Raw genomic sequence first — 19,291 nt, forward strand, 5'->3', positions numbered from 1 at the left:
ACATGTTACCTAATGAGTCAGGGAGGCATATAAAAATTGCTGGGCTGCATGATTAAATAACCGCAGAGGGAGCTGGGAGTGAATGTGTTATAAAACATGCATTATAACATTTGACCCTTTATGAGGATCCTTAAAATGAATCTCTCTTGAAAAATGGGGGGATGTCATGTTAAAACCAAGGCACAATGAAATATCTGACCCTTCTTAAGAATTCTTAAAATTAATGTCTCTTAATAAAGAATATCCTGTTTGAAAACACTGTGCTTTGTTGAATGTGAAGAGTATATTAACATCTCAAGCGTGACATTGTAATAACCCGAGCAGTGCCCACAGTGTGATTCATTTCTAGTCTACTCCCAATGCTGAGTGAGGTATCGTATAAATTTTGCTATAATTTCCAAACGAGCAGGTGAATAAGTTCAAAATGCGCAATAATAATAACAAATTATATAATATTATAATACATATTATACCGTATTTCCTTGTGTATTTGACCCCCCTCACAAATTAGATCTTTCTGGCTTTTCAAGACGAAGAAAATTTAAAAGAAAAACATGAAGCTTGCATATAAGATCTCCCCAACATAATTCGCCAGAGTAGAACAACGATTCCGCTTCAAAGTGTGTACAGGCTGTAAACTGCAGCTCTAACGACATCACACAAATTGATGAATAGTTTAATCCATCTGATCTGCACAATAAAAACATGCATCAAAGTCATGCGGTACGTCTGTGTTTCATAGTTAAGAAATGTCCGCAAAACTATTCAAGCTGGAGGGTGTTTCTACCACAGTGAATGAAACTTTGAAAAATACCAATGAAAGCAAAAGAAACTATGTATAAGTTGTAGTACATACCCATAGCAGCATATGGAGCAGAAATCTGGTCAATGACAAAAAGAGATAAGAGCCGAATTGGTTTGGGCATATTAAGAAAGAAAGCCTAAACAGACTGTGGAAAGGCAAATAAAGGGGACGAGAGGCCGAGGACAACCAAGACTGGGATGGATGGACCTGGATTGGAACACAGCATTCCATGGATGATACATGAAAATGGACAGGAATTAAATTTTCCTCTATCTGGCCGTTGCTGAAAAATGGGAATTGTTGATAATTATTCCACTTATTGTTGTTTAAAGGGGCCTAACATAGGCCATCAGCCTTTGGGAATTATTATTGTTGTTGTTGCTGATGATAACGGTGTGTGCTAGGGTATAATGGCAACCACAGACTTGAGCAGGCCCGAAAGCAGAGATAATATATACAGTATAGCCCATAATTAAATATTTTTTCTTACCTGAAATCCATACTTTTTAATGATTTCTCTTTGGAGTTTGCAGAAATCACTATTCATTTCTATACCAACAATTTTCCCAGCTTTAGAGTACAGGAAAGCCTTAAAAGGACAGAGATAACATTAAATTAACTTTATTAGGTCCTTTAAAGAAATAATTAACAACCATTACCATAGCAATTCTAAATGCTCTTGGTTACTGCTTAATAAACACAAACTAGTAAAATCATGTTCAACACAGAAGCTTATGGGGATGAACTTTCAGAACGTATTGGCAGCAAATGTGTAACTACACAAAACCTCTGTAAAACCATGTAGTTTCGTTATTCAAAAGTTGAACTCGAAAAAAGGTTTGGTTTTAATAATAAATTACAATAAATCTTTGTGTAAAATACAATAGAAATACTTACGCCATAAAGTATTGCTCCGAGTCGCGAACCCACATCAAGTACTATTTTGCCCTCTATAGGTGGCAACAAAGAGTTGAAGATGAATGCAATGCGTTCCCTGGATGCTGAGTGAGATATGAAAGCTAAAAAAGAAGAATACAGCTTCATAAGTTGACAAGATTTTTTCATAAAACTACCTGCAACAAAAGAGAAAAAAAAAAAAACCTGATAGGGATTCTGCCACCCGAGTGACAGCCCTAAATGCAGATCAGTGGTGATGATGTTTGTGTTGTTTGTTTGTTTAACCCTTGTCCTGTTTCTGAACGGGGTCGGGCACAAAGTGAGATGAATCTGTCATGGCGGGTTTTATGACCGGATGCCCTTCCTGACATCAACCTCATCAGAGGAGTTAATGAGATGAAATTAATGACATGATATATGATAGTAGGAAGAGAGAGGGTGAAACCCGGTGCTGGCACATAGCCTACTCCTGTCTAACAGTACCAAGGGGTCTGCTCAAGACTTAATGTTCCCATCCAACAGACGAATCGCCATCAACAGTGTCATATGTACTTATTCCATATGGGCAGCATGGAGAGCAATTTAATCCAGGCTTTTGGCACACAATCTTGTCATTAGAAATTGTATACCACCACCTCCCCTACTCTAATGGCCAACATTCTGATGGTGAAAATTTTTTCAACCCACGGGACCACGGTGTCAGACCGTTTAGACTGCAATGCCTTAACAATCATGGCCATCAGGTGGGCTGATTGATGGTGATTATTAATAATGATGAAGAATAATCTTTAGAACTAGTCTCCATGGTATTACATCTGGTCAACCACAAAGTCAGTTCAAGTCCTGAACTGTTAATGAATGTACTGAACCGATGAGAGATCATCTATTTAGTCTAGCCATAAATACTGTCACCAACAATTTTTTTGATTAACTGGAGTATGGTCTGAGATTTTTTAAACTTCAAAATGTTATGTTAAAATACGAGAGGCATACTGTATTGTTTTACAGTTTATTTTTATATGTCTGGGTATGGCTCACATTTTACTTTTGAAGGTGGTGACGTGTAACTAGTGTCTTGTTCCACCGTTTGGTAGCAGCACATACACAGGTGCCAACGAATGCACTCGTCATAGCAATTTCATAACACTGTCAGCGTAGGAGCAGACAACATAGAGAGCAACCATCACGGACAGCGCTATACGACTTGGTTCCTATGGAAAGAAGGCATGACCACTGCAGAAATTCATCGGCGCTTGGTGGCAGTCTCTGGAGAACATCCGCCCTGTTTTCCAACCTTCCACCCAGTTGTAAACTGTTTTCCATGACGGCGCATGTTCTCCACAGACTGCCACCAAGCACCGATGAATTTCTGCAATGATCACACTTTCTTTCCACAGGAACCAAGTCAAATAGCGCTGTCTCTAACAGTTGCTTTCCATGTTGTCTGCTCCTACGCTGACAGTGTTGTTATGAAATGGCTATGACGAGTGCATTCGACGGCCCCTGTGCGTGTGCTGCTACCAAACGGTGGAACAAGACACTAGTTACAAGTCACCACCTTCAAAAGTGAAATGTGAACCATACCCAGACGTTAAAAAAAAATGAAGTGTAAAACAATACAGTACGCCTCTCGTATTTTAACATAACATTTTAAAGCGATTACCGTGCCGTTCCGCTGCGGACGAGAGGAAACTGTGTCAGGCGGTAAAGGTCACCGTACATCACAGGGTTTACATCACATAGCGAGCCGGAGGCAAAGGGGAATGAGATTCCAGAAAGATCTGCTCCAAATCTGGAATAACGAATCACGTCGCAGAATAGCTGACGACCAATGAGAATTAGTGAAGCTGTTCTATAGTCAGAGAATCATTCTGGAAAGAAGAGGAACAGTGTGGTTTTAGAAGAGACGATGAACAGTGTGGTTTTAGTAAGGCTGAGGAGCAGTGTGGTTTTAGTAAGGCAGAGGGACAGACAGAATACGACGGTCACTGCTAACGCCTTTGAAGGAACTAGTTGACTACGAGATAGTATTGCACGACGATTAGGGTATTCGAGTGTGCTAATTTAATTTTCTGTTTAGACGGATCAGCCTAGTGCGATATATCATTGCCGCACATTTTCCTAGGTAGAAGTTTCCAAACCACGGACAGTCAGTAAAAGACGTTACGTCAACTTTTGCCGCAGAAATTTATGGAATGTTCTATTAGGAATTATGAGGGAAGATTATCACTGAAATGGAATCTTCGAGAATAAACCTGGCCGAGGAACATTGTTTTCAACAGTAACATATTGGACTATTTGAAATTCTGACAACTCAACGAAGTGCTGTAAACTGATAAATGAGGTCAAGATTTGAAGCTTTCTGTAGGATTGAACTACGGTGTACATCATTGCACCAGTTAAGTACTGTAAGGCAAACTGTTGGTCTACAATGAGTGTGGATCAAATTTTAATAATAAAATTTAGTTTCAGCAACATCAACGAAGGCGAGTCGTCTTCATGGACCGACCAAGAAGGAAATCTTGGGGAACTCTAAAACGCTGCTGGAGTGATTCTACGCTATTTGACTATACAGGAATCCTGATGTGTTAAGCCGACGTGTTTGACCAGCACGATGAATTTGTTCATCTACAACCCGCCATAATCCGGAGGAGGAAACTACATCTACACCTATATTCAAGATGCCGGAGATTTACATCGAAATAATAAGTACTTTTGTCACATTTTCTTCTCTTTCGGTAGATTGCTAGTTGGATTGTATTCTTATATAATGAAACGTAGATTAGTTAAAGATGTAGTATTCAAGTTGTGGTGATGTTAGAGTAGTCATTGATTCATTGATTTCATTTTGTACATTTCTTGGAATATTGCTGTGTTGATCCAGTGATTGATAACCCCAGTTGTTAGTGAATTTCACAAGGTTACGTGTAATTAAGGTCTTCAAAATGAATTACAGGGGAATGAAGGCTAATAATAATTATAATAATAGTAATAAGGAAGATGTGTAACTTCATTAAAAATCATATCGGATTATGTTAAAGCAACAATTAAATCGAAGTTTGATAAAGTAATGACTTGTGAAGTACGTCTGATCTTAGGAGGGAAGGTGATAGCTGTGGACAGTAGGCAGCTCATTGAGATAATGTGTTTAGGAGTAATAATCAGGGTTATAATAATAATGAGCCGGAACATTTTAAACTTGTTGTTGAGAGTTAAATGTGAGCGACGATTGCGATGATAAAATTTTATGGCTGAAGATGTTGATAAAATACGAAACATGTACCACTTTTAACAATTAAATTGCCTTAAGCAATCATTGTATCGACTAGGTGGAAAATAATAAATACTTAATTGTGAAGGGTACATGTTAGTCGTAACGATATTGTGATTTATGGTGATATGGTTAATTATTCAGGGAATAATAATAAACTTCCGCTCAACAACTTATATTGTGTAAAATAATGACTCAATAATTTTTTTCTTTCCCTGAGGTTATGAGTGCATTTTTCGATGTATCCCTAACTGATAGTGGTGATGATTGTTTCTTCTATTTTTTTTATTCACCCTATTTTGGTCATTCATCACAGGTCATGGTGATTCATTGCTATTATCTGCAAATAATGCGAGGGTCTTCAACTTAATTCTGAAATAATAATAATAATAATAATAATAATAATAATAATAATAATAATAATAATAATAATAATAATAATAATAATAATAATAATCTTGATACTATGATATAATCTGCTGATAAATAATTGGGGGAGATTGTGTAATTGGGTGACAGCTTATCCATGTGTATCAACAAGTGTTAATTCTTTTGGTGGTTTTTCATGCGGTTTATTGTCAAATGGAGTTTTGGTTTCCGTTGGTTGCGCGTTTCGCTACGTGATACTCTGCTATCTATCCACAGTGTGTTAGTAAGTGAATAATCGTTTAAAATTTTCAATAAAAGAATACAGTCGAACGTAATCTGTGAAGGAGGGGAAATTTGCCAAAGAATTTCCAAATTAAATGTTAATAAATTTCCAAATTAAATGTTAAATGAATTTTCGCATGAAATTGTAAAGAATTTTCCATGTAATGTTGAAAGGATTTTCTTACGACAATGTTCAGAGATTTTCCAAGTATTTTGTAAGCGAATCTTTCCAAGTATTGTGAAAGAATTTTAAAAATGGAAATATTGCTGAATTCTCCAAAAATTGGTAAAGGAAATTTCTAGAAAGTAAAAAAAAAAAAAAAAAATGATTTTCCAAAAAGCCATGGTGAATTACTGAATAAATTGATGGGGATTTACCCAGAACTTATATGAAGGGGTAGTAAAATTGGTAAAAATTTATCCCTCAAGGGAATGATCTAATGTAGCACTATTGGTCATAATGACATTAGAATTATAAAATCCTTTTATTAATTAATTACATGTAACATAATGACATTGTCGCTAACATTATGATTGGTCCAATGTTACAGTTCCATAAACCGAGGATTTGACCTGAAGCATGATTTCGGATGGTGTTTAAATGAAGACAGGTTGAATCAAATGGAACCCATAAGAATGCTGTGTACATATATTCATGTTACAGATCGGAAGCAGTTGATTTGAGTTGTATTTGTGTAAATAGTTTTTTTTTTCCTTTTTCTCATCTGCACTGTCCAGACTGCTGTTTATTTAATAAATGTTATTGTGAGTTTGTTCCGATTTTTTTTTTCATGCTGTGTCAGCTATCCAGTCACCTATAGCCCTGCAAATACAAATAATTCAGAAGGTCTGTCCCGAAACAGTAAAGTTGGCCCTGCGAATGTGCCACCCTTTGGGACTCTCGCTCCGCCGACTGAGCGAGCCCGGAAAAGGGGACAGTATATAGACTGAAGTAGCTTGGTACTCCTGAAAAATTACGTGGCACAGCATTCTCTGTTAACTTGCACGAACAAATTCCACTGTTTTCCCATCTATATTGAAGGTATCCACTTATAAGGATGTTGTCACTATAAAGTACGCAACACACACAATCGTTTAAAGTTATCAGTCTACTACTCCTTGGAATTTCTCTGATCCATTCACTCAAGTAATTTTGCTTAGGTCTAAACCAGTCCCTACCATCCCCTTTACTACACCCAGACTTACAACCTAGCATGTTTGTGATGATTACACTTAATAACCACAAAATTCACACACAAACAATATTTCACCCTCTAATACAGTGTAGCGTGCCTACACAGCAGTGCGCTCAATGGCTACTCATTCAGGCCAAATCGATACGCGCGGCACGTGGTGTTAAAAAATTGAACTACATTCTCTGGGCAACGGAGCCTTATGGAAGTTCCAACGCTTGATAATTTACTCGTCCTGGCCATGGTAAACAGTAAAGTCTAATATATCATATTTTGAAGAGGAAAAATGTAGACAAGAAGAGGCTAAACAACAAGCAGGAATGTTCCATCAAGCTCAGCTCAGCTCAGCCCAGCCCTCCCCAGCCATTCCATGTGATTTTTTTGGACGTATGTTTCATGCAAAGATTCAATCAATCAATCAATCAACCAACCAACCAACCAACCAATCACTACTGTTTTGCATTTAGGGCTGTCACCCAGATGGCAGATTCCTTATCTGTTATTTCCTAGCCTTTTTTTAAATCATTGCAAAAAATTGGAAATTTACTGAACATCTCCCTTGGTAAGTTACTCCAAACCTTAACCCCATTTAACATCATACCATTGCCTGCTGTCCATCTCACAACATTATTGAGGTCATTTTGCGGCTGCTCAAAATCGTGTAATTTATTTATTACTCTATGCAAAAATAGCCTGATCTCTGATTCCACTTCTTTACTCATATCATTTATATGTATAAGAAAACATAAATGTCCAATAATACTGCCTTGAGGAATTCCCCCTCTTAATTATTACAGGGTCGGATAACGCTTCACCTACTCTAATTCTCTAAGTTCTATTTTCTAGAAATATAGCTACCCATTCAGTCACTCTTTTCTCTAGTCCAATTGCATTCAGTTTTGCCAGTAGTCTCCCATGATCTACCCTATCAAATGCCGTTGATGGGTCAATAGCGATACAGTCCACTAGACCTCCCGAATCCAAGATATCTGCTATATCTTGCTGGAATCCTACAAGTTGAGCTTCTGTGGAATAAGCTTTCCTAAACCTGAACTGCCTTCTATCGAACCAGTTAAGATTGGGCTACCAAATCATATTATTATTATTATTATTATTATAATAATGGTGTGTGGCCTCCTGAGAGGTCTGGTGTAGGTCTTTTGATTTGACTCCCGTAGGCGACTTGCACGTCGTGATGAGGATGAAATGATGATGATGAAGACGGCACATAGACCCAGTCCCCGTGCCAGGTGAATTTACCAATTATGATTTAAATTCCCGACCCTGCTGGGAATCACCCCGGGCCTCTGTGACCAAAGACCAGCACGCTAACCATTTAGCCACAGAACCGGACACAAAATCATATGAAACATATTAAAAAACCATTGCAAATGTGAAAATGTAAACAGCTGAAGAATATGTTTACTTGGATACGAGTTGCAGTCGATGACAATGACTATCTGATCTTTAGCCTGCCCTTGAACATATATTTTTGTAAGGATGGAAATGTGTCTTATACCATTCTCTAAAGCGATTTATTACTGACAGCACTCTGAATAAGCAGCCAGTATAGTGAGGTTTTTCAAAACTGGAAAAATGGACGTATGACAATATATTTAGAAATCAGTCACGAGATAATTTAGAAAAATGATGTATGAAGAACCCAGTATTCCACTGGATTGATACTGGATACAACAACAACAACAACAACAACAACAACAAAAAGAAGTATTACTGCTAATTATATACCACATCTTCTTCATTAAACCTATAAGAGTATATTTTATTAGATAAACAGTGAAAGAAAAATTTAGATAAATCATCATATAATTTCTGTCCACACGTCACACTGATTTACTGGAGATTTCAACTTTTGTTTGCCAGTTTTACGATCCGATTTTCATTTCTCCACCATCTCCACTTAGTGAAATATTGAGAGCATCTACACATCCTTCTTGTCACCTGGATTCTGCGACCAATATACGGACATCGGACAAGCTCAGTTTTCAACTCTCATCATCTCCGACACATTGGCTGAATGGTCAGCCTACTGGCCTTCGGTTCAGAGGGTCCCAGGTTTGATTCCCAGCCGGGTCAGGGATTTTAACCCTCATTGGTTAATTCCAATGTGTCGGGGGCTGGGTATCTGTGCTGTCCCCAACATCCCTGCAACTCACACACCATACATAACACTATCCTCCAGCACAATAACACGCAGTTACCTACACATAAGATGCCGCCCACCCTCATCTGCCTTACAAGGGCTGAACCTGGCTAGAAATAGCCACACAAAATTATTATTATTATTACTCTCGTCATGGCAAACATGGTACAATGACAGCATATGTCGCACACATGGACATTTCTCCATTCTATCTGAACCCTGTTTGCAATACCACCAGCAGTTACCATTGACAAAAGTATCTGTCATTTTCCTCGGGACAAAATGTTAATGATACTGGTATTAAAAAAATAACTGAAAGAATTTACACAATTTATTTTCAAACCTTGAATGATCATGAACTTGGGTGAAGGCTTTCATGGTTAAAGTCAACTGACAAGCTTTGATCTTTCTTCTGGATATTGGGCCATGACGACATTTTATGTGTGTCACCGTTTCAACTACTACTGGGTAGCCCTTGTCAAGATGAAATGACACGAGCTGACAGGCGCCCATACTTTTATAGCAGTGAGAAGACTAGGGATGCTATTCATAGTCATGTTTAGTCCGGACTAAAGCCATACCAACTACAGACTAAGAGCAGATTAACATTTTTCTTATCCATAGGCGGCTTTTTCTGTTAGTCCAAGGATGATCCAGCTTTAGTCCGCACAAACTTTAGTCCTTGTCTAGAGGTAGTTTAACTTCTGCAACATGGAGGTCATCTGTGAAGTTGCGGTTAGTTCACAAAAATAAGGGAGATGAGAAGATGTATGAAAATATATAGAATAAAACCGGTTTTATGAATACATATCATTTTACGAAGACCAATACAAGAGAGCATGCAAACAATAGGCCGCTAGACTCTTACCTCACTACGTAAAGTTTCCTGCTGAAGAAGAAGAAAAATGAGCAATGAGAAAGTATCACAACATTGCTCTGTTTCCTCAAATAATTATTTGAATTGTATTAGTTTATTAACTGCAGTAAAACCCTGTATAATATAAATCAGCTAGATAGATAGATAGATAGATAGATAGATAGATAGATAGATAATGCCTTTATTGGTGGCGAAGTTAGGGCTCAAGGCCCTCTCTTACACTTAACCACTAGATGAGTATACATATACGTAACTTATAATTTCGAATACAAATAAAACAAATAATACTAATAATAATAATAATAATAATAATGAAAGAATCCTTAATTTTAAAATACACAAAATAACGTACGCTTAAATTATGTAACTGCAGTAATCCATTCATTCATCCCATTCATTCCTTCATTCACTCAACAATTATCCAGCAAGTCAGCGGGATCTACCCAGCAAATGCTCCCGGCAAGCCACTTTAAACTTGCGATGAGAAGGATTTTCTCTAATGTTCGCAGGTAGTGAATTCCATGACCTAGACACAGAGATTATGAAGGAGCGGTTGTACACAGCAGTGCGGTTTACAGGTATGGCAAGAGAGGAACCAGATCTTGTACTGTGTTATGGTCTGACACCGTGGTTATCCGGTTTGAGTCCCTTTGGACGAAAATATTTTTTACTAACAGAATGTTGGCCGTCAGGATAAGGGAGGTGGTGACATACAATTTCTAATAACCAGATCGCGTGTCAAAAGCCTGGATTAAAATCCACACTTCTCTGCATTACTCATATGTAGTGAGGACATATGACGCTGTTAATGGTGGTTCATCCATCGGATGGGGGCGTAAAAGCTTGAGCAGACCCCTTTATGTTATTCGACACGAGAAGGCTACAAGTAACAAATCTCATGTCTGTTTCATATTGAAGATAACAATAAGTAAAATTCTTTCAAGAATAAAATTTACTGTAACCACCTAATCATACAATTCACAGTTTATAGTGATTAAATTCTAGATGAATTACATACACTTTTCAGGTACATGCTTCATCCTTTTTGGGTATCTTCAGCATATTGACAATCTTAAGGTCAAGTCCAAGGACTTAATAGTATACAAAATGACTTTATTCTTTTTTTTTTTTTAAGTTTTTCTTTAGATGCTGTGTACATGGGTTTAAAATGTGTACGTTGAATAAAACCAAAGTTGTGACATGAATACAATGATAATTATCTCTCATTTAACTAAAATTGTCCAAAGCAAAAATTGGATCTTCATCAAATTATTGGATGAATCATTAGGTTAATAAAGTTTGTAAAAAAAAGTATGTTCGTCCAAAGGTGCTTTTTAACCACCTGTCATACGTTTGGCAGCAACAAAGCCGGAACTATGGTATGTTGTCAATCATGCAAAGCTTGAATATCCCATGTGGAAAGAAGCTAGATTGGATAATACTATTTTTTAAGGAAGTTAGTATAATTATGGGTTAAACATCATGCATGTTGGAATTATGTTGTCAAATATCCTTCATAGGTAGCTGCTCCTCTAACAAAATGCTTCCTGGATTTTTTATGCTGTTCTTATTGGACTACTGTGTTTGTTGATTCGTTGATCTACCTGGGAATATTGTTCATTCAGTCTGATGTTAGTTGGATCCACCTGTTCCGGTTGCATCGGTTCAGACCTGTTCAAAAGGGTTGGCAGGTATGTGGACATCTTTAAAATGTCAACATGGCCTAATATCTCAGAAAAAGATTTAAGCTTGTCAACCCTGTTTTTATTGAAATCAGTTTTCTTAGTTGACTGTCTCTTCCTATGTGAAGCAATCATGTAAGAATATAGTGTATTTTAAATGTAAAACTAATTTTTTTAAGCTGTCTGCATTCAAATCTATCTCATTGGAACTGCTGAATTATCTTCATTTCAACTAAAAAATTTAAATTACACGAAGTATATTGTATAGTGAAGAAGGTACTCACTTAGTGGCTGTGTTTTGTGCGAACCACAATGGAGACAATAGTTCCTGTCGAGCTGCCCAGCATCACTCAAGTTATCCACCATATCATCATCGTAAAGAAAAGCATCCACATGAATCGTATGTTTGGGATCACAGTCAGAATTCTGAAACAGAATCATTTTTTAAAATAAGGAAAACAAAGACATGATGAGTCAATCTCTCTCTACTCGCTGCAATCACATCCTCTTGCCATATACACCATCTAAAAAAAAGAAAAGAATACAGATAATAAATCAAAACATTCTATATCTTATTTGTTTATTATTGATTTAATTTTTTACAGTTTGCTTTATGTCACGATGGAATGGGAAAGCCCTAGGAGTGGGAAGGAAGCGGCCGTGGCCTTTCTTTAGTTACGTTTGTCCAGGAAACTCCTGGGTCAAACAGTGAATCACTGACCTCCATTTCACTCTCTCCTTATTCTGATCCACTTTAACACCTCATTACGGTGTGGGCTTGCCACAACCAAAGGCATTTTATTCCTAACCGTCAGGTATCACTGCGGCTGCCCCTATCCCGGAGAACACATGCTGCATACTGGATTTCAGTGGTATTTCCTCCATTATAACACGAACACCAACACCCACCTAAAGGAGCTCCTCTACCCGAAGCCATTTGCTCATTTAGAGAATCTAGTTACTGACCACCACCCAACACTGGGCATTAAGCCAGTAGCTGTACAGTCTGCTCCATTCTGTAGCAGGCGACCATCGACAGACATGCTACTAATTAGACATAGAAGGGGACACATATGTTTGGAGCAGGAAACACCACTTTCATAGACAATAATAATAATAATAATAATAATAATAATAATAATAATAATAATAATAATAATAATAATAATGTTATTTGCTTTACATCCCACTAACCACTTTCACGGTTTTCGGAGACGCTGAGGTGCCAGAATTTAGTCCCGCAGGAGTTCTTTTACGTGCCAGTAAATCTACCGACACGAGGCTGACGTATTTGAGCCAAGTTGGGGTCAGGAGGCCAGCGCCTCAACCGTCTGAGCCACTCAGCCCGGCACTTTCATAGACAAAGAACCAGCACACCATCTACAATACAGAATATGCTAGACTACACACTTGTCTGTACTGCACTGCACGCCAGTGGTACGACAACAGGAAGCTGCCGCCATAGTAAAAATTCAATAACACACACCATCTGGTGGAACTCCAGTGTTGTCACTGATGTACATGACATTCCAAACCAATAGACTGTATCTATACTCTGCATGGCTTTACTTTTAAATTGACATTTCGCAAAACAATTTAGAATTGCCTTAACTCTGTTGCCAGTGCGCTACTCCCACGAGAACAGCTGGTGCAATACGACCGTGGTAAACAGCCTTCGTGAAATGTAATACCACACTCAGAAAAGCTAATGCAGTGGAATTAAAAACAAATTTACAAAAATTACATTTACTAACAACTTCCGACACTAAAAAGAGAATGAGGAAAACACATCACTCACCACTAATGGCTGGTAGAGGAAGGAGGTTATGGCCTACAAAGGGAAAACTCCACTGATCTCAGAGTCACTTTCTCGCCACTTGTCTTTCCCGAACTACACTGAGACGTGCTAAACACGCATGAACTAAGTACACTAACCAATATATGGACATAAATAAAACTACAGCTATTTTTATACACTGAACTACTAAGCCTGTATTGTAACAACTTATGTTATGCTAAAATGTAAACTACGCTATACTATACTATAATAGAGAGATAAAGACTAATATGAAAAACACCAATTACCGAAGAAAAATGCAAAAGATCGCGAACCATACCGAATACCATAAACTCTGAGCGAGATAGGTTAACCACATGGTGAATGTAAATATTACAGTTAGCAACTAGGTACTCAAGATAGCACTCTCTCGATGTGAGTCAATATGAATGGCAGCTTGGGATTGGTTGGATGTCTATATTTCAGCACATAACCACCAGGCAAAGCCAAAATCGACCAAAGCATCAATTTAGAAGTAAAACAGTGCAGAGTATAGCTTTTTAAATACACTACTCAATAACAGAAGTACTCACACTTAAAAATTGCTTCATCTGAGAATAAGAAATGATCCTGAATTTAACATCAGAGTAGTGCAGCTTGTGGAAGAGTGAAGTGAACTCCGAGATTACTCTTGGAATACTCCAATATACAGAAAGTGTGGAAATGGGAGAGGCACTGAACAAAAAAGATTAGTACAGAATTTAGTAAGCACTTTTAATATTTATGTAATTTACATATTTGCTACTATGTTGCAAATACCACTGGGGCAAAATTACCTTTGCATAACTTTAACTTTGTAGCATAGAAGTTTTGAAAACTAACCTAAATGTCACTGCAATTGCAATTTCTCTCCTTTTTTTTTTTTTTAGTTCTGAAAATTAATTTCTGCAGATAATCTGCAAGGGTGAAAATACGCATACACCCACACAAGACCAACAAGATTTTTTTTTAATTATTTGCTTTTATGTCGCACCGATACAGGTAAGTCTTGTGGCAACGATGGGATAGGAAAGGGCTAGGAGTGGGAAAGAAGTGGCCGGGGCCTTAATTAATTAATTAATTAACGTACAGCTCCAAATCAATAAGATCGCTTCAGTAGTTTGAATCCTGGCCATTGTGAAGGTGATGAATAAACAGTTTTAAAGTACAACTGGCAGCCATCCTCCGTTACCATTAATCAGGAGGAAAAAATGGAAGACGTTTGACCGTTTCTGGCCAAGAAAGGTAAAGGCCACAAAGGGCACGAAAATGAAAAATCCCTAGGCTTCGCAAACCTAATACTGTCGGGGTTGGAAGAAAGCAAGTGTTGCCCAAGGGAAGTCAAATAGTGAGAAGGCTAGAAGGTGCAAGTGGAAGCAATACCAGACTCAAACGTCTTGTGATTGCCATTAGCACTCTCAAGTTGAGAGCCCCTGGATTCCCCTTTTAGTCTTCTCACGACAGCTACTAAATGACCTTTCTTCCTTGGCATGCAGACAGTATGCTTCTTTACAGGTTCTATTTAGTTTTACTCTGCAGGGGTTGGTAACAGGACTGAATTCTCATCATTCCTGGGAATGATAAAAATAATAATCGTATGGCCTGAGCTACCATGCGCAGACATTTTAATATGACATCATCTAGCTGTCTGCTCGTCAATTTCAACATTCCGTGTTTACTCTAGGCGGCAGACAGAGTAAACTGAATCTTCCTTGGGCGTCTGTGGCTGAGATTTAATTAATTTTGGGTAAACACCAAATCATAGGTTATGAATTTCATTATGGTCCGTACTGACAACTGATCACTATCAAAGGGTAGAGAAGGATCCACCTATTCAATACCATTAGCTTGTATAGTGTCTTATATAATTCGGACTAGTTTCGACCCCTTATACACTGGGTCATCTTCAGCCACGGTCCAAATGGAGAAACATATGCTCACATACAACACATAATAAATTGAACAATTTGGTGTGTTACAATTTACAATCCAAATTTTAAAACAATGATGAAGTCCAAACAACACATCTAAAATTGAAATCAAATGACACTTCAAAACTGCTGCTATTGCTGCCGAACTATGTCGTCACTCCTACAGCAACCAAACATTCCTGACGAAATGTGTCACCAGAGATCTTTTACATGCTGACATCGTACGACATGGTGTGTCAAATGGACTTTCTTCCGCCCTTCAAAAATCCGACTACCTCTGCCGGAGTGATGTCACAATGCATTTTACGTTAGCCAATGGCAATGCTAGTAGCTACTTCAGATCAATACTTGCTCCCTTGTCACAAGACTTCCGCCACACACACGTACTAGCAGAACGACTGTCCTTTGTTTACTTCTCGCAGAAGACGTCAGATGACGCATGAGACTACCAACCTCTCTACTCGGGAACCAAGGGGTGAGGATGGTAGTGATTATTGGTTTAGTAGGAACAAAGGAACTAGTGATGGAAAGGTGAATTAAAAGTTTTTTCTTGCTGTGTGGACAGTTAGGGTCGGGCCTGGGCAAGACCAGTGATGGGGACAAGCAATGGGGGTCTGGGGGCGTAAGTGGCCTTAGACCTCCTGCGGAAACACCATTGGTCTGGACAGGTTATGGTAGGGCCTCGACAAGACCATCAGTCATCCTTCACCTGTTCCATTTAAGTTACGTGTGCTTTTATTGTGCTGCGGTTTGTAACGGAATCTTATCATAACTGACGGGAATGACATCATGAGCCACTTTACGTTGGCCAATAAGAATGCAAATAGCTACTGCAGCAATGGAAAATGGCGTGTAAATGCTCTTCATTATGGTATAACAGTAAATGGACTTCTGGGGGCAGGATGGTGGATTCCTAGACATTGCAATGAACACATCTCTTCTCTGACACTCATTCCAAGTACGGTTTTCATTCATTTCTACTTACTTATAATGTTACAAACATCTTGTGACGAGGTGTCAATTTTTACCGTAATTTACTTCTTGGGGTGGACTGGTGGGTTCCTGGACATTGCGCGTGCGCTCTCTCTGAAATGAATTACATGTAGGCCTAAGATTTGAATAATTTCTACTTCCTTACAATGTTATAAAGCTTGGATGGCACGGCATACATTTTTACCCTAAATTAAATTAGGTTATAAAAGTAAATGTACTTCTGGGGGCTGGCAGGTGGGTCCCCGACTGTCGCAGTGAACATGTCTCTACTTTACAATGTATTCCACATAGCCTAAGTTTTGTATTAGTTCAACTCCAACAGACTGCTATAAATCCACAATTATTCAAATGAGGGTTTATCTGGTGGAGAAAGGTTTGATTTAGACTGTTGATTGAAACTCAACCTCATATGCAGGTGTCTGGTTACCTGTAGTGCTGTATGTGTAATCTAAAGTTATTTAAAGTTATGTAAGGCTTAAAACCAATGATTTTTTAACTAGTAGTCCCTACATTATCATTTACTTAAGGTGGTAACCCTACTCTGAAAAAAGTATCTCACATAAACCAATCCCCACCAGTTTTAAGAGGTCTGTTAATCTACTCCAAAACAAACACTCTCACCTGACCAACAGCTGGCGTTCTGATGGTTTCAGAAGGAAGGACAGCATCTGGAGGGATATTGCCTCGAATGTCATCAGCAATAGCTTTCAGCACATCTTCTGGTAATTCATCTTTCTTTGGTGGTGTGCAACCTAGGAGTTTGTGAATGTCATAAGTAGCAAAGATCTATCAAAACAAATATCTGAACAGCAAATGTCAAAATTAACAAACGAAAAATTTACATTCTAAACACTGGTAGATAACAATATTCAAATCGAGAAATAACAATGAATCTACAGCTTATCAATAAAAATGTGCAAATCGAAACGGCATAATTTTACATCTTCATACATAGGAGCTAAATTACACAGCGAAATATTTGCGTGTGTATTAAGTACAGTAAAAGATGTATATGATCGCCCAATATTTGCACAAGAACAAAATTGTTCACAATTCTTACTATTTAACCAATTCCAATGGATCCAAGAAAGAAATGTCTGCACGTTCGTTTCACCGTTTAATCTCCTTAAAATACCGAGAAATTCTTCTTGGGCTTGCGGCACGGTGAGCTTCGATTCTATGCCCGGCTCTTCCATCTTGCCGGTCAAGGAAACAAATTTACAAACGTCACACGCGTCACCTCCTGGCAGGACGCACGGACTTCACACAACACAGAACACCTATGCTATCTGTTATTATTTTGAAGATATTAACCCAATTCACCTCGTGATTGTATTTTCATCGCGCCATGCGTAGTTCGATTTCTTATTCAGAAACACCAATATTGTCACACAAAAAACATTAATTTCTACCAACTATGAAATCACAAATTTTACAAGACGTCAGGGTCAAAAAGTTAGAACCTCGCATTCTCCACCGTCTTTCCCACAAAGGATTAATATTGCTAGAGATTTTTGAACATGTTATTGTCATAAACATACATTTAGTGGTAACGTTGCCACAGTTTCAATGATAGCGCTACCACGTCTTCTCAAATAACTAAATTTTGTCTCCCAGAAGACCTCTATGGGTCAGTCACAAATGAGTGTTATTTTCTTTTAAATGCCGGTAGGCCCACATATAAGGAAAATATATTCCATAAACCCGTTCCTGTCTCTTTGTTGACTGCGAACCATTTACTCATTAGACCAGTAGGCAATATTGTATTGTATTGGGTTGGATTGTGCTAAGTGAAATGAAAGAAAAATGATCCTGTAAGGCTATATGGAGGTAGACGACCTGTGGCCATAGTCGTAATTTGAGCATTTTGATTGGGGTGGTAAGGATTACCGGGGACCATGGGCCGAGCAATTTAAGACCGGCCGTGGCCGAACAGTGGGCGAACCCACTATCTTCCGATTACTGGATATTGGCCGCATTTAAGCGACTGCAGCTATCGAGCTCCGTAAAATTATTCCTAATATTCTCTATCTTTAGCTTAATTCACACGGGGATTGTTTACTGGAGTCAAGTACTTGAAACCACTAAACTTGAAGCCAATACTTTCAATCAGACGGGGAAATGCATGCTAAACTGTCTTTAGAAGAGCGCGTAAACTTCAGTGGCTTAATACTGTATTTCACTAATAGCTGTCTGTTAATTTACATTCAGTTTACTGAAGTGGAGATGCCAAGAACACAAATATAAGCATGCGTACAGCTAATTTGCGCATTATTATTGCATGAATTACAAAACCGTCTTAAAAAGATCTCTTTCTTTACAATTTGTTGTACGTCGCGCCGACACAGACAGTTCTTATGGAGACGATAGGACAGGGCTAGGAGGGGGAAGGAAGTGCGCGTGGCCTTAATTAAGGTACAGCTCCAGCATTTGCGTGGTGTTAAAATGGTAAACCAGGAAAATCATCTTTAGGGCTGCCGACAGTGGGGTTCGAACCCACTATCTCCCAAACGTAAGCTTACTGCTGTGCGCCCCTAACAGCACGGCCAACTCACCAGTTTTTTTTTTTTTTTGCTTTATGTCGCACCGACACAGATAGGTCTTATGGCGACGATGGAATAGGAAAGGCCTAGGAGTGGGAAGGAAGCGGCCGTGGCCTTAATTAAGGTACAGTCCCAGCATTTGCCTGGTGTGAAAATGGGAAACCACGGAAAACCATCTTCAGGGCTGCCGATAGTGGGGTTCGAACCTATCTCCCAAATACTGGATACTGGTCGCACTTAAGCGACTGCAGCTATCGAGCTCGGTACCAGGTAAAAAGAAGAAGAAGAAGAGGGAAGCTTCCGTTAAAGGGTGGATTAGCAGAAGGGCTTTGCATGGTGCATCTGACAACTTACTGAAAGAACTAGCGGGAGATGATTTGTTGCTTATAGGAACCATAAAGTTTCGTATTGTTCATAAAATAATGTCACCGGGCTGAGTGGCTCAGACGGTTGAGGCGCTGGCTTTCT

The 19,291-nt window shown here is 38.5% G+C and overlaps 1 protein-coding gene across 4 annotated transcripts in view; it reads right to left on the reverse strand.

Annotated features, from left to right (window-relative positions):
• The window catches only part of LOC136883536 (uncharacterized), a 55,334-nt gene extending 37,689 nt beyond the window's left edge, over positions 1-17,645 (reverse strand). For 2 of the 4 annotated variants that reach the window (XR_010861265.2, XR_010861264.2), the window contains exons 1-5: positions 17,341-17,645; positions 16,902-17,032; positions 11,825-11,966; positions 1,703-1,824; positions 1,296-1,394 (exon numbers count right to left, since the gene is read on the reverse strand). Coding sequence is in view for 2 of the 4 variants with exons in the window: in XM_067155902.2 (XP_067012003.1) it covers positions 1,296-1,394; positions 1,703-1,824; positions 11,825-11,966; positions 16,902-17,032; positions 17,341-17,476 (630 nt within the window). In the remaining 2 variants the exon portion in view is untranslated. The remainder of the gene's footprint in view (positions 1-1,295; positions 1,395-1,702; positions 1,825-11,824; positions 11,967-16,901; positions 17,033-17,340) is intronic. The other 2 variants (XM_067155902.2, XM_067155904.2) reach the window with 2 other exon arrangements.
• Between the last annotated feature and the right edge of the window lie 1,646 nt (positions 17,646-19,291).

This window comes from Anabrus simplex, chromosome 11, assembly GCF_040414725.1.
Source record: "Anabrus simplex isolate iqAnaSimp1 chromosome 11, ASM4041472v1, whole genome shotgun sequence".
NCBI classification, from domain to species: domain Eukaryota; kingdom Metazoa; phylum Arthropoda; class Insecta; order Orthoptera; family Tettigoniidae; genus Anabrus; species Anabrus simplex.